The following is a 15,066-nucleotide window of genomic DNA, read 5'->3' on the forward strand; positions in this document are numbered from 1 at the left end:
CAGCACCAGGTGATCGACAGGCTGGGCCAGTGGCATCCTGGCAGGCCTGTCCTGGCAGCTGCTCCCACAAGGCGAGGCCCTGTGAGCCGCAGAGAATTAATTAGGCTGCATTCCTCTTCCAGGGCTCCTGGCGGGCCCGCACACGGCCCCCTTCTTAGCTGCCGAGGGCTTTTGGCTTGGATCCCTGGCAGGCCAAGGCGAGGCCCACACTCTGCTCTCCCCTGAGAGGGGCTGGGAGGGCCCTTGTGAGCTGGAAGCATTGGCCGGGAGGGAGCCAACAATAAACCAGCCACCCAAGGCCAGCTCCCGTCCTGGCTCTCCCTCGTTTAGCAACCTTCTCTGGCTACCTATCACTCAAGTTCAAATTCCTGGCATCGGATGCTATTCCCAGCCTGGCCCCTGCTGCTCAGGCCTGCTGCCCCTCCCTGGACTCTCTCATGCCCTGGCCAGATCTGCCTTACACCATTCCCACCAAGCCCTTTCCCTCATCCCAGCCTGCACAAGCCCTGCCAGTCCTTCGCCGCCCATCCCACCAGCTGGAAGGCCAGCTCACGACATACTCCACCTCTGGCCCTTCACTTTGCTCTTGTCTGTCTCCCCTGCCAGGCTGTGAGACCCGAGCGGGCAGCCAGAGAGGTTTCCAGAGGCCCGAAGCCCTCACGGAGGGCATGCTGGGCATGGTAGTATTCTCCTGGGAGGCATTTTCTGAGGCTGTGGTGGGGGTGAGCGCGGTGGCGGCCTCTGCTTCCTAGAGCACCCCCATGCCAGATGCTCGGGGCTTGGTCTGGCGCTCAGGCACGCACTGCCCCTTCCTGCCTGCCCCTTCCAGCCGTTCCCAGGACCTCCCCAAAAGAGACGGGGAATAGCTCCCTTCCTATGAAGACAGGAACCTTCACCTATGCTGTTTCCTCTGCCTGGAATGCTCTTCTCCACCCTCTTCCTTGACTGACTTCCCCAGAGTTGGCCTAGATGTCCCCTTCTCCAGGAAGCCACCCTGGCCTCCCCCTCCTCAGGGGCTTCATCACAGCATGGACATACCCTATTAGAGAGGTAGGGTAGCACGGAAGTTAAGAGCCTGGGGTTTAAAACCCAGCTAAGCCACATCCTAGCTGTCTGACTTTGAGCAAGTTACTAACCGCTCTGTGCCTCAGTAACCTTTCCTATCAAATGGGCATAGTAATGACAGAATTTGCTACATAAGGTTGCTGTGAGGAACCAAGGAGTTAATATGTGGAAAGCACTTAGTCAGTGCTCAGTGAATGTTTGCTATGATTCTTACCTTCATATTTAACCGCTGTTTTCTTGAATGACTCCTCATGGCCTGTGAGGCAGGAACTGTGTCTGTCTTGCTTATGAGAGTCCTCCCAGAGGTGATTATTCCTAACTGTTGAATGAATGGATGGCCACGTTCCAATAGATTGTCACCGTGATTAGGCAAATGACTTTTCTGAACTGAAGACCTAGCTGCCTGGACTCTATTTTCAATGAGAGAGATTGAGAGAGAGAGAGAGAGAGAATTCCACAGGGCTCTTTCCTGAGTGAGGGCTGTGGAGAGTCAGCGAAGGGCCCCGTCTGCAGCCTCACAGCCCCGGACACAGGACCTAACTGCTCTCTGCCTCAGCTTCCTCCTGTCCACATAACCCGAACAAATCTGGGTCATCCTGTGCCCCCTTCTGGCCTGTCTCTGCCTAGTGTTCCAGTCAAAAGGAACACAAATTTGACTCAAAAAGCCTTGAAAAAAGCCTGTTCTATATTTGTGGAAAAGGCAGGAGGAGGGGAGATTTTGTCCCAGAAAACCCAAGCTTCCTGAAGCTTAGATGCCTTCTTCCCAGGGTTCGGTTTGATCTGGTATCTGCTCCTGGTAGCTTTTTCTCTGCTTCTTTCCAAACTCTAGCCCACCTTCCCCAACATGGCTGAAGTCCCAACTATCTGGAGTGTGGGCTGGAAGCAAGGACAGACTTCAGGCATACGTGGCCCTGTGGCCCTGCAAACTTCTTGTCCCATAGAGAGGTATGGCTGGGCTGGATGAGGGCCAGAACAGGGCCCCCCTACAGTGCAGGGCCCTAGCCAGAGGCCCCTGTTTCCCGGGTGTATGTTTCTAAAGGACTGTGGTGTCACCCTTACCTGTCCCTGCCTTCTGGGCCTCCTCTACTCCTTTAATCATCTCTGTTGCTCAGTCATCTGGGTCACTGATCTGTGAACCCCGGCCAGGGTCCCCGGGGCCTGTGCCAAGGGCGGTGAATGCTTCCCTCCAACACACCCTCCGCCAGGTTTTCCTCAAGCTGCTGCCAGGCCTCTGTCACAGCTGCGGCCCTAGGGCTGCCTTACCCAGCTGCCTGGCCTGGCCATGGGCTGTTGCATTTGAGTTTTTGAGGGGCAGGGTCGTGTTGAATGCGAGCCTGTGATGCACTCCCAGGGAGCGAGGCTCCCCTGGCATCAAGCTCAGCTGAAACGTGAGAGGTGCGCTCTGGCCCTGGGCCGGAGTAGGCAACAAGTGCCTGGGCTGACCCCGTGACACCAGCCTCATCACCAGGTTGCACGGAGGATCCCTAAGGACTTACGATGACTGCTTCTCTGCCACTGGTCTCCTCATTCACTCAGCCCTGACCAGCCGTCTGTGGCATATTTCCAAAGCCCAGCTCTGCCGAGGTCCCCTGCTGCTCACAGAGCTTTTGTGGCTTCCTGCGGCCCACAGAGGGAAGTCCAGGCTCCTAACCTTGGCCTTCAAGGCCTCTCTGGCTTTGTCTCCTGCTGCTGTCCCCTTGCCATGGTCCACACACCTGGGGCCCCTCCTAAGGAAACTTCTTTGTCACTCCCACTTCCATACTTTGATCCTATCCTCCCTGCTCCCTCTGCCTGGAATTCCCTCCCTATTTTCTTTCTACGTATTCAAGTCATTTGAGTGCTTCTTTTTCTTTGAAGGCAGGTCCTCCGTGTGGTGCCCAGGCTGCAGTGCAGTGGCACCATTATAGTTCACTGTAGCCTTGACCTCTTGGGCTCAAGCAATCCTCTGGCCTCAGCCTCCTGAGTAGCTGGGACCACAGGTGTGCACCACCTCGCCCAGCTAATTAAAAACATTTTTTGTTTTTTTTTGTAGCTACAGGGTCTCCCTATATTGCCCAGGCTGGTCTTGAGCTGCTAGAGTCAAGTGATCCTCCCACCTCGGCCTCTTAAAGTGCTGGGATTATAGTCATGAGTTGCCACCCCGGCCTCTTTTGAGTCTTTCTATTTATTTTGCATATCTTTTGAGGCCACAAGAGTAGCACCTTTGTCCAGAGTCTTCCTATGACCACCCACCTCCACCCCCGCTAGCCCCCATCTCGCCCTCCCCTCAGGCCCCTTAACCCTGTCCCTGTCCCACTCATTGCATAATCGCCATTGCCAGCCCCACAAGCAGCCGCCTCTGCCTCTTGTCAGGCCTTGGGCTGAGCCTGGTACCATCACTTCTCTGCTTAGTGCCCACAGCAACTCTGTGAGGTGGGGACTATTGCTTCCCATTTTCTAGATGAAGAAAACTGAGGTGCAGAAACTGAAAGAGATTTGTTCAACGTCACACTGCAGTGGTGATTCATGAATTCAGTCAGCAGGTATTTATGATGTCCAAAGCCCAAGGTGAGGGACCAGGCCAGGGCCAGGCTGTGGCTCCATCGCAGCACCCCTCACTGACCAATGGGGCACCCACAGCCTTGAGGTTCACCTGGTCTTCTCCCTCGCTGGATAGCTTTGCTCTGGGCCTTACTGTCAGCCTCTGCTGGGACAGAGCCGCTGGGGCGATGAGTCCCTCCACCCTCCTGTCTTAGCTTCTTCCACAGAAGAAGGATGAGGGAAAGGGCTGGCCGTTGATTACTGGCCTGATGAGAACATAGGTCCTGGAATCCTGACGTCACAATTGCAGGTGGCTGTCGAGGCACATGACAGACAAAAGCCCGGAGAGGGCAGGTTAGCAGCCAGAGACACCCAGCAAGGGTGGGAGTGGAACCCAGGGCTCCAGCCACCTGCCCCAGCCCTTTCCTTCTTGTGTCCTCCAACTTCCAAGCGGCCCCTTCTTGAGAGAAGCCTCCAGCCCCTTGCCTTGGCCAAGACAAAAAACCAGAGTACGTTTCCTCATTTATTATAAACACAAGTTCGCAGGTAAATAGAGGGTCTAAAAAATACATTAAAATAAATAATTGGGATTCTCAAAGTTCTTAGGGCAAATAAGTTATATACAGACAGGAGAAGCAGAGCAGGCCCTTCTCACTGGGAGGGTCCTGAGGGAATGAGGGTGCAAGGACTCTGGGGAGGGAGAGCCGGAGAGGACACAGCCAGCCAGGATGCCAGCCCCAGGGGAGCCGTCCAGCTTCCAGGGCTGGCTGAGGCATGCGCGTTCACAGGTTGCTCCTGGTTTGTAGCCCAGCAGACAGGACACTCCTCAGGACGCAGCCTCCAGATGAATGTACTCCCCATGCAGTTCCTTCCAGCAGAGCTGTGGGCCAGCAGCCAGCGCTGGAGGCTGCTCCGCAGTCTGGAGGCCGAGGGCTTCCCTGGGCAGTGCGAGGACACGGAACTGCCTTGGACGAGGCTCCCTCACCAGGGAGCTTGTGCCAATCCTGGCAAATGGGTCCAGCTGTCTGGGACAAAGGCCCCGGTCCAGGAAGCAGGCAGAGAGTCCACAAGCCCTGGCCACTTCTCTCCTCCTCTCTCCCCGCGGGCTTCCTTCCCAATGTTCCTTCAGCTCACGACACTATCTCTTCCTCCACCTGGAATGTGTGGGCCGCGGCTCTCGCATGGCCTCCTGTTGTCACTTGGTGAAGAGGCTCTTGACTGTGGAAATGTCCCTGGGAATCAAGAAGGGTCAATTTGGCATCTCGGGAGATATGGACTGTCCAAGAGCTCCCCATGACAGCAGGGGCAATGGGGCTACAGCCCTTGCCCAGATCCTGGGGTCACAGCTGCCCTGGGGTCAGAGAGTGGCCACAGCCTGAAAACAAGGTCTGCACAGGCAGGCCAGCGCAGGCGTTGAAGCTTCTCTGCACATGGGGGCTTTGACGGAGCTAATGTTCAACATCAAATGCTGCCAGAATGAGTGGACAGCCAAGCACAGCCCTGTAGGTCTCCTGTCATCTGCCTTCCCACTTCTTTCCATACCTTTCCACACCTTTGCTTCTGCTCTTCCCTCCAGGCTATGTGTATTCCCCTCACCCAGAAGCCACCTGCTAAAATTCTACTCATTCTTCGAGGTCCAGCTCAAGGTAGTCCAGCCCAGAAAACAGGGCACCCCGCTGCCCTTTGAACCTGGCTGGGTGGCCACATCCTGGCTCAAAGAACTCTAAACTGGGAGCCAGGAGGCTGGCTTCAGTTCCCAGCTAAGGAAACTTGGGTAACGATCTCAGCCTCTCTGATCCCCTTTCTTAGCTTGTAAAACAAAAACAGGCGTACAAGGTTGGCCGAGCCAGCTCTGTACACTACGAAGGGTGTGCATTTGAAAAGTCTTGTACTCATTTTTTCATTCTCAGAAAGTTCCTAAGCATACGTTGGGTCCTGTCCATCCCACCATCCTGTCTTTTCTCCTAGTTTTCTGCTGCCCGCCAAAGGTGAGAATCTCTGAGGGGCTGAGCTGGGCCCTGGGCCCTGGCCAGCTGCGAGGAATCCTCAGTGACAGAAGTGGGAATGGCAGACCCCTCCACGGCTCCCACGGGCACAGACCCTGGGCTACACGCTTCATGTGCGTCCACTCATCTGACCTCACAGCAACCCCAGGCGGGGATGGATGGCACAATTTCCCTGTTTCCCCCGTTCAAATCATAGGAACTAGAGGCACAGTGAAGTTGAGGGGCAAACCCAAGGTCACAAAGCTTGTTCCAGGCTGGACTGGGGTTCAGATCAAACAGTCTGCCCCAGAGGCTGCCCCTACAGCCACTCTACTGCCCGGCAGGTGCAAGTGTCTGTTCTTGAGTTGGTTTGGTTGAACAAGCATTCATGGGCACCTCCTGGGGGCCAGGTCTGCGTCACACTGAGGCACCAGGGAGGAGATGCAATCTGGGCAGCAGAGAGGGAGCAGGCTGGGCAGTTGGCCCCTCTGGACCCCAGCATGTGTGAGATGCTCCATTCAGCACAGCCTGAACCAACAACTGTGGTCCTTCCCAGTCATGAGCCTTCAAACCCTCTAAAAAGTCCACTTCCAGGCCTAGTGGTAACAAAGAGCACAGTGGGTAAGAGCACAGACTCTGGGGTCAGCAAAATGCTGCTGACTGCTGTGTGACTTTGGGCAAGTGGCTTTCTCTCTCTGAGCCTCAGTTCTCTTTGCTGCCCAATGAGGACCCAGGCCTGCCTCACATAGAAAATATGGGAAATGTGCAAGGCATACAGGAGGTGCTCAGTCTGTGCATGTGTCCCACACCCTCACCTCAGCCTTTGGAGAAGCTCTCCTGTAGTGGCCCCTGTCTTGCCAGTCTGGAACATGTCTGCAGGGGACTTCCGGCTTGGGACTGCCCTGGCTTCAGTCCTGCACGAATGGCATTAGGGTCCAAGTGATGTACTGCCCAGGGCCCTGAAGCTACCCGGCTGCAGCCCAGCCCAGCCCCCACCCCATCCCCATCCCCACGTGCCTGCAGGGGCAGATCCATTTCCACGCCTGTGCACCTGGCATCTTTCCCTTCCCAGGTGGGGTGGGGACTGAGGAAAACTGAGCTACCAGGAACGTGTTCTTAGCCCCAGAAAGAGGCAGCTTTTTTGGCCTTCCCAGAATCTGGCCACCTGCAGCTGCAGGGGAAACTGAGGCAGGGGCGGGGCCTCAGCTTGAGACCCAGAGGAGGAGTTTCTCGTAAACCATCATGGGAACTGGAGCGTGGGATTTTTTTTTTTTTTCTTGAGACTAAGTTTCACTCTTGTTGCCCAGGCTGGAGTGCAATGGCGCGATCTCGGCTCACTGCAACATCTGCCTCCCAGGTTCAACTGATTCTCCTGCCTCAGCCTTCCGAGTAGTTGAGATTACAGGCGCCCGCCACCATGCCCAGCAATTTTTTTGTATTTTTAGTAGAGACAGGGTTTCACCATGTTGTCCAGGTTGGTCTTGAACTCCTGACCTCAGGTGATCCACCCACCTCGGCCTCCCAAAGTGCTGGGATTACAGGTGTGAGCCACCGTGCCCGGCCGGAAGCTTGGGACTTTGAAGCCAGTTTGGTTTTCCCAAATTCTCCATGTGGATGAGGGAAGGAACAAAGCCTCCCACCACTTTACAGATGGGAGAACTTAGGCTCAGGTAAGATAGGAGACATGGCAGAGGCCCTCCAGCAACTCTGGGGCCACCCCGGGATGGTGACATGGCTTCCCAACTCCAGATGCCATTTCTTCCCTGAGCAAGCTCCAAAGTCCCCCTGAACCTCAGGTCGGAATCCAAAGCCCAGTAGGACTCGATCAGACAGACTCAGGCCCAAGGCCCAGGCCTCCTTCTGATGAGCTACGCAGCCTGACGTGTCCTGCCCCCTCTCTGGGCCTGAGTTGCCTCAGCCGTCACTGGCAGACTCTCTCCTGCCCAGGAGTGAGGACATGAGTGTTCCCAGAAGCCCCCAGAGCTGGGCACCGGGAGGCCCCCAGGGGTGACTGGTTCCTGCAGGAAGGGATGGTGCCACGGACCCAAAGCAGCCTGTGGGGTCGCTGTTCACCCCCAGCTTGCCACTTTGCTCCTCTGCTAGTCTCCCAGACACCTGCTCCCCAGGGCATGCCCGGCCTTGCAGCTACCCTACGCCCCTGCAGGCTGGGTGCCCACCTACCAGGGCCTTCGAAGGCAGAAGGTGGCACAGGCGGGGTCCCTGGCGCTGGAGCACTGACAGCGCCTTGGCGGGGAGCGGCGCCGGCGTCTTGGCGGGTTTCCCAGGCCGTAAGGAGCTGTCTGTCTGTGGGCGGGCAGCCAGCAAGGTAGTGGTGTGGGGTGGAGAGAAAGAGAGAGAAAAAAATAGAGAGAAGATTAAATAAACCACAACCATTGGCAAGCAGGGACTGTCTACACTGCCCACTGGGACAGCCACCCATGCCAGCAGGGTGCCAATGAAAGGTGACCAGCCCTTGACCTCAAGAAGTCACACCACTGAAGTCACAGGCTCCTCCACAAGGGTCCTGATAGCCCTTGGCAAGAACCTCCCCTTCTCTGGGCCTGGCTTGGCTCAGTGAGAGCTCCCAGCATGGGGGCAAGGAGATCTGTGATCCTACCCAAAGTTGGGAATTGGGAACCTCCTAGTCTCTTTCCCCTCTCAGACAGGCTGGTCCCCCTATTCTCAAAGAAGGCTCTCAGCTAGCACTGGAGGAAGGGTGGCCACTCCGTCTCACAGAAGTAAACACAGGATCATAGCTAAGCTGCCCCCACCTGGTCCCCACTTGCCTGGAGGGGTAACAAATGTGCCTTAGAGGCTTGACTTGAAAGTGGGGTGTGTGCGTGTGTGTGTGTTCAGATGGGATTAATTTCAGATTCAGAGTCTGATCAAACAGGCCAGGGGAAGGGCAGGGGCCCCGTGGCTGGCTGGACCAGCACTTTCCAGTGACAGAACTAATTTTAGATGGTGCGGTTGGAGTCGTAGTGACTCCAGGTAGACTCAGCACGCAGGGACTGGCAGGGTTCCCGCCCTAAGCAAGTGTTTGGATGCGGATTAACTTCACACACGCTTACGTGCAGGGCTTCTCTTGCCTTTTGCAATTTGGGGAAGGGAAAAAAATCACAAACACACACAGAAACTTCAACTGAAGGTATGCAGTGGCCTGGAGGCAGCGCGGGTGCAGGCGGAACAGACAGCACTGGGCTCCCACCCGGGTGTAGCCAGTAGCACAGGGCAGGTTCTCATCTGTCATTTGAGGGACTATCCTGCCTTATGGGGAGGATGGGGGGCTCCTGAGATGATCAAGCATGTGCAGTGCTTGGCAAAGAGCCTGGCATAGTCAAGGCATGGGTGCTGTCACTAATCGTATTATTATTGGAAGAGCATGCAGAGGCAGCATGGCAGAGACTGTGAGCTCCAGCATTCCCCAACCGAGGATGGTGCCTACCCTTACGATTACCTGTGTCATCTTGGGGAAGGCGCTTAAGCTCTCTGAGCCTCAGTACTTGAATCTGGAAAATGGGGCCAACACTTGCTTACCAGGCTGTGTTAAGAATTCTCAGGAGACAGCCCTCTCTATGGCTCAGGTGGTCCCCACTCAGGAATTGAAACAATTAACTATTGATATTAGCCAATGCCTCCATCTGGAGGCCCAGGGAGAGATGGACTGTGTCAAGGTTCCCTAGCATGCCAGTAGCTCCCACCCTGACACCCTGCCCCAGAGCTCCCCCATCCCCATTGATGCTCACTCAGGAGTGTTCACCCAGATGATGTCCAAATGGCAGAAGTAGACGCACTCCTTGTCGAGCCAGGAGCTGCAGGAGCAACGGCGAAGCCGAAGGTGGGTGCCTTGGGCATGAGATGAGGACGCTGGCTGCTCCAGGGTGGCAGCAGCCTGGTCCTTCCCTGCATGCACAGGAGGGAGAGAGAGGCAGAGAGGTGGGTTGGGATGCCTGGCACATCCTGGAGTGGGGGACCCACCGTGCCCCTCCTCTTGCATCATCGAGGGAGTTGGCACTCTTGCTGCTCAAGAGCTCCAGGCCAGCCCAAGGAAATCCCAGCAGCCCGTGGGGAGCCTGGGCTGGTCGCCTCTGTATTTGCAGAACCTTTCGCCTGCCACCACTGCCGCCAGGCTCCCGCCCCTGTCTGCCCCCAGCTGGCTTGGGAGGCACTGCAGCCCTAGGGCGAGACACAGATAGACAGACCCAGGAGCTGTAGGCAGCAGGTGAGGCCAGGGCAGCTCACCTTCATGCAGGGCCACGAGCAGGGCTAGCGCGACGGAGCACCAGGTGGTAGGCACGGAGACCATAGCGGCGGCGGAGCGGGCAGGCTGGACTGGAGCAGGGAGCGCCTGTTGCCAGCGTCCTGCTATTAAGCTGAGCAGATAGCTCATTGCCTCGGTGCCCTGGCTGCCTCTTATACCAGGCACGGTGCCCCACCCCTTCTGGTCCAGCCCTGCCCCGCTGCACCGGCGGGCTGGGAGCCAGGGACACCGCCTCCTCCCCGGGCGCCTGGCCCGACCCAGCCTCTGCAGTGAAGGGGGGAGGGAGATGGAAGGCCCGCTCCTCCCTCTATGCCTGGGGCATCTCTGGGAGTCCTGAGGCTCCCTGGCAGTCCCCAGGGGCCCCTCGCAGTCCAGCTGGACTTCCTCAAGTCACCCCCAGCTGCCCCGAGCCCCCTCCCTCACTCTCTTGGCGGCTGCTCCACAGGTTTCACCCAGGGCTGTGAGTGTGGAGGAGGAGGTTCCATGAGCAAAACCCCTCTCCTTGGAGAAGACTCTGCCATCTATCCTGCCTGCCCTCTGCCCACCAGGCTGAGGATGCCCCTCTGTTGTGTGGGATGTGAAAGGCCCACGCAAAGCTGTGTGGCCTTGGGCGAGTCAGAGCCCTCTCTGGGCCTGCCTCCCTCTGTGAAGGACACAGCTCATGCCTGACTTCTGACCAGCCTGGAACTGCTTCATCCCCACCTCACCCAGGAAATGCCCCCCTCAACCCCTGCCCTGTCACCCCAGGGCCTGGGGCGGGAGTTCTAGTCCCTTCCAGAAGCTGTTCAGTTATGCAGCCATGTCCAAGGGCATCTTTCCTGGGCCTGTTTCCTTGTTTGCAAACAAGGCCAAAACAAGAAGGTACTTCACATGCTTGGCTTACCGGCTCCTTTGAGACTAAGAAGGTGGCTTCAGACCCCTTTCCAGAAAGATGCCCCTGAGGACACACACACAAAGCGCCCCTTGAACAGTGTCCTGTCCTGGCCGTGACAGGATGTCTCGGCTCCCACCAGTGGCTACTGTCTGCAAAAGAAGTAAGCCAGGGGACTTCTCTGGGGACTGGCATTCTGCTCCTGCCCCTCTGCTGGCCCAGAAGCCTTGCTGGGGAGGGGAGAGCAGGGATGAACCGCAGCTGTGCTGAGCAGCTCAGGGAACTGGCAGGCACCCTCTCTTCCTGCCCTGGCCTGGCTCAGAGTCCACTTCCTGCCGGAGTCTTCTCAGGGACCCTGTCTCCAGGCACAACAGGAAAGGCCCTCTCATTTCTTGGAATTCTCAGGGCCTGTGTCTCTCGTGCCTGCCTGACTCATCCCATTGCACTTATCTCCCCTGCAATCTCAAGGTCCAGAGCCCCAGAGGAGGCAGGGCCTGACACGTACCCTGCACACAGTAGGGGCCTTGCGAGTGCTTCCTGAGGGCAGGGGGGTGAAGACATGCACACTTGGCTTTCCACTTACAGAACCCAGGATGCCCAATGCTCAGTTCCTGTATTCAGCAGCTCCTTTGTCCTTGGACATTTATGAAGGGGACAACAGGTGGCCACCAGGAACAGGCAAGTTTGCATCTTCCTAGGGTGTGCCCGGAGCAAGCGTGCATGTGTGAAATCCTGGAGAAACTGGCAGAACTGATGGAGGGTGACAGCAGGATCTTCCTTCCCGGAGGCTGAGCTGGCTCCTGTGGAAAAAAAAAACAAAAAACAAAAAACAAATGTTTCCTGAGCACCTACTACGTGCTTGGAGCACTATCGACTCTTCCTCACCACAACCCCAGGAGGCAGCTATTGTCACAGGGGAGTCAGCTCGGGACTGCCCACAAGGAGGCCCAGAGAGGAGCAGGGCCTGGCCAAGGCCGCCCAGTGGGCAGGTGGCTTGGTCTATCAAGCAAAGCACAAGGGACTCCCCGTGAGGTGCTCGCTGCCCTCCCACGTCGTGCCTCTCGAAGAATTTAGAAGAATATTTCTGGAATGAGGTGAGCAATACTCACAGTCATTTCTATCAGCCTCTGCAAGAATATGAATATGGAATTAAGCAGGGTTGGGGGCTGGTTGGGGGTGGATAGAGAATTCAAACCGCTGGACCGTGAAGAGAAGAAAGAAGGAAAAGCAGGTCAGCGGGGAGACGGAGGGGGTCAGGGTGGGGAGGAAAACAAACAGGGAGGCAGATAAAGACAGGCAAGGAGAGAGGGGGAGAATGAGGAAGCAGTGCGTAGCCAGAAAGAAAGAACTCGGATTTGAGAAAGTAAAAGAGGGAAACCATAGGGAGAAGAGGGAAGGTTATAAGACGTCTAATCTTTACACAAATGCAAAACGCCTGCTCAAGACAATAGGGAACCAGAGGCTCTGAGCAGGGGAAACATAATAGAAGCATTAAATGAACCCAGAGACAGGATCCCTCCCGGGTGTGAAAGAAGGGTGACGACAAGGCAGGGGCTGCTGCCCGAGCCCCGCAGGGTCAGCACAGCGAGGAGCTGTGAGCTGGGCCCGGCTCTGGTTTCTCTCCTTCTCTACCCGCCGCCTGAGCTGAACAAGCAGGGCTCCTGCGAAATGAAGAGGACTGGCCCAGGAGCCTGAGTGAGCCCAGATCTTAGGGGATGAAGCCATTCCCGGTATAGCGCTACCCCACTGACAAGAAGAGTTAGTTTCCAGGTAGGGAAAATTAAGCTGAGTTAATAATAGCCCCAGCTCCCTAGGTCACTTAGCCTGGGCCTCTGTCCCTCCCCTCTGCCCCTCGTGGCTGGTCAGACTGCATGACCCTGCCACCTATAACTGTCCTGGCCTCACTGTCCCTGTCCTTTCCAGGTGGCCTGGCTTCACGGCCCCCTGGCCCCGCTGCTCGGGCCCTGGCACCTGCCAGAGTTTGTTGATGCTGCAGGGGGAAGGGCAGGGGGCCACCAAATGTCACCCTCTCAGAATTTGAAGAGAATTGCTTTACTCACTAAGCGATTTGTTTCCCTTATGCTTGCAGCAGCCCAATCCAAGAAAGAGGGATGTGTGGGGAGGGAGGGTTGGCAGAAGAGAGCAGTTGAGTGTATTTCTGAGTAAGACACTGGGCTAGAAACTGCCCCCTAGAAATCCCCGTCTCCACTCCCATTTGGTAGATGAGATAACTGAGGTGCAAGAGGAGGAGCAGCTGGATCAACACTGATGGGGCTGGGCATGTTCTCTTGGTTCCTAACCTGCCTCACCCCTTCCTGTACACCCGTGAGGCTCTCCCAGGGGTCCAAACTGAGCCCAGGATCCTGGGTCCCCTGGAGAAAGGCTGTCAGGAAGGACTCCGCTGGCAGGAAGGCTGGGGCGCTGGGATGAGGTTAGGCTGTCTGTGCACCCCAAAGCCCCCTCTATAGTCCCATCTCTAAGAGCAAATATGGTCCCGTCAAGCAGCTGTCCAGCAGCTGTGGACGCTGAGCTGAATGCAGGTTGCATGGGAGTGAAGACTAAGTCTCCTGGAGATGTCTGACACAACAGGGCTGGGCTGCAGCAGGTGCCTGGGATTGCAATCGAGGCCCCTGACCAGGAAGCTTTGTCCCAGCTCTGCTTTTCATGATATGTGGCCTAGGGCTCCTCTCCCTGGCCTCAGGTGTCCTGCCTTCCCATTGATGGCGAGAGGTGCTTTCACCTCTGACTGCCTGTGACGTTCAGGATCAAGCTGACCTGAGTTTAGAGCTCCCCAGACAGAGGCCCAGGAGACTCCAGCAGCACGGCTCTTGCAGCTTGAGGCCTTCTGCTCCTTCACCTGTGCAAAACCAGTCATTTCCCCGTCGACACCTGGCCCCACCGGGTTTTGGGAAGTTCTGTTTGCAGCCCCAGTGGAAGGCACACAGAGGCTTCGCTGCAGGCACACACTGTGCAGACGGCCTAGCAGACAGAGCAGCTAAGAAGAGTGGCTCGCCGCGGGGGAGATGACAGGAGCTTGCAGGGGCTGGGGGTTGGGGAGGGTTTGGCCCTGGAGCCGGCCTGCGCTGGGGCTTAGGGACTCAGGAGACTCAGACATTCCCATTACCACTTGTCCCAAATGCTGTGGGTCGGGCTGCCCCTACTCGGGCCTGGGGCCACTCAGCCTCAGGGCCTCTTTCTGGTGGGTGGTCTGGGCCTCCTGCCATCAGCCACAGCTCACCCTGAGCCAGCAGGACCAGCCACCACCCACACCACTGTCCTCAAACTGGATCTCTGCAAGGGCAGCCTCAGCCTGCAGGGCCGGCTCCCCTCTCCACGGCTTCCCTTGGAGGACACCCTTCGTCCTCTTCCCTCTGTCTCAGCCCATTTGGAAAGATTTATGTCTCCCACATAAACTGTACCTTTAAAAGAATAATTCATGTGCTCTGTTTGTTATCAATGTAAGGGTAATCAGAGCAGGGTCAGCCAGGCCTACGGAACTGCTGGAATTTCAGCCAAAAGCAGACATGGTTCAGTCAAGACACCCTTGTTAAGAGGCAATGTAAGTCCTCCTGGACTTTTTGAAATGAGGAAACCAACTCAGGACTCAGCATCTAGGATGGAAATCTCTGGACTCCAAGGCTTTGAGTTACCTCTAATGGGCTAAGAGCCAGATTCCCCACTTAGCCTTTTAGGAATAGAGGATAAATAAGCATTTATTGAGAGCTTAATATATTCTGAGCCCTGTGCTAAGTGATTTAGGTATATTAGCTTCGTGAACTGTCACAACACACCTGTGGGGTAGTTACTGTAATGAGTCCCTATTTTATAAATGAAGAAATGAGGCTCAGAGAGGGTGACTTGCCCCATGTCAGACAGCTAGGAAGTGGCAGAGCCAAGGTTAGAAAGCAAGTCAGTGTAGCTCCAAAGCCCAGCCGTGAGCCTACGTGTCCCCAGTGTGCTTTCCTGACACCCAGCCCTTGGGGAGCCCTCCCGCCTCACAGCAACTCTTCTCCAGGGCACACGTCCCTGCTCTCAGCAGGCAGAGAGCCCTAGGCAAGAACTTTTTCCCCTTATGCTTATCTGCTATGGGACCAACAGTCTATACCATGTCTATCCAATGATCCTCCCATCTACCCACCTACCTACCCATCTATCCATCAATCCACCCATCCACCCATCCATTCACCTTTCCTCCCAACCACCTTCTTTCCATCCATTGATACATCCATCCATCCATTCATCCATCCATCTGTCCATCTACCCACCCATCCATCCACCTTTCCTCCCATCCACCTTCTTTCTATCCATTGATCCATTGATCCATCGAGCCATCCATCCATCCATCCATCATCCATCTACCCATC

The 15,066-nt window shown here is 56.3% G+C and overlaps 1 protein-coding gene across 2 annotated transcripts; it reads right to left on the bottom strand.

The window, feature by feature from the left end:
• Positions 1 to 4,757: 4,757 nt before the first annotated feature.
• On the bottom strand, positions 4,758 to 9,876 carry EDN2 (endothelin 2). Of its 2 annotated transcripts, XM_003273345.4 has the most exons (5): positions 9,813 to 9,876; positions 9,317 to 9,473; positions 7,752 to 7,874; positions 6,386 to 6,484; positions 4,769 to 4,817 (listed from the first exon to the last, which is right to left on the bottom strand). In XM_003273345.4, the coding sequence occupies exons 1-5, from the start codon at positions 9,874 to 9,876 to the stop codon at positions 4,781 to 4,783; spliced, it is 480 nt and encodes a 159-aa protein (XP_003273393.2). In that variant the 3' UTR covers positions 4,769 to 4,780. The 2 variants fall into 2 exon arrangements, with proteins under 2 accessions (XP_012366470.1, XP_003273393.2); XM_012511016.2 differs by lacking the exon at positions 6,386 to 6,484 and having other exon boundaries at positions 4,758 to 4,817.
• Positions 9,877 to 15,066: the final 5,190 nt, after the last annotated feature.

Source organism: Nomascus leucogenys, chromosome 12 (genome assembly GCF_006542625.1).
Source record: "Nomascus leucogenys isolate Asia chromosome 12, Asia_NLE_v1, whole genome shotgun sequence".
NCBI classification, from domain to species: Eukaryota; Metazoa; Chordata; class Mammalia; order Primates; family Hylobatidae; genus Nomascus; species Nomascus leucogenys.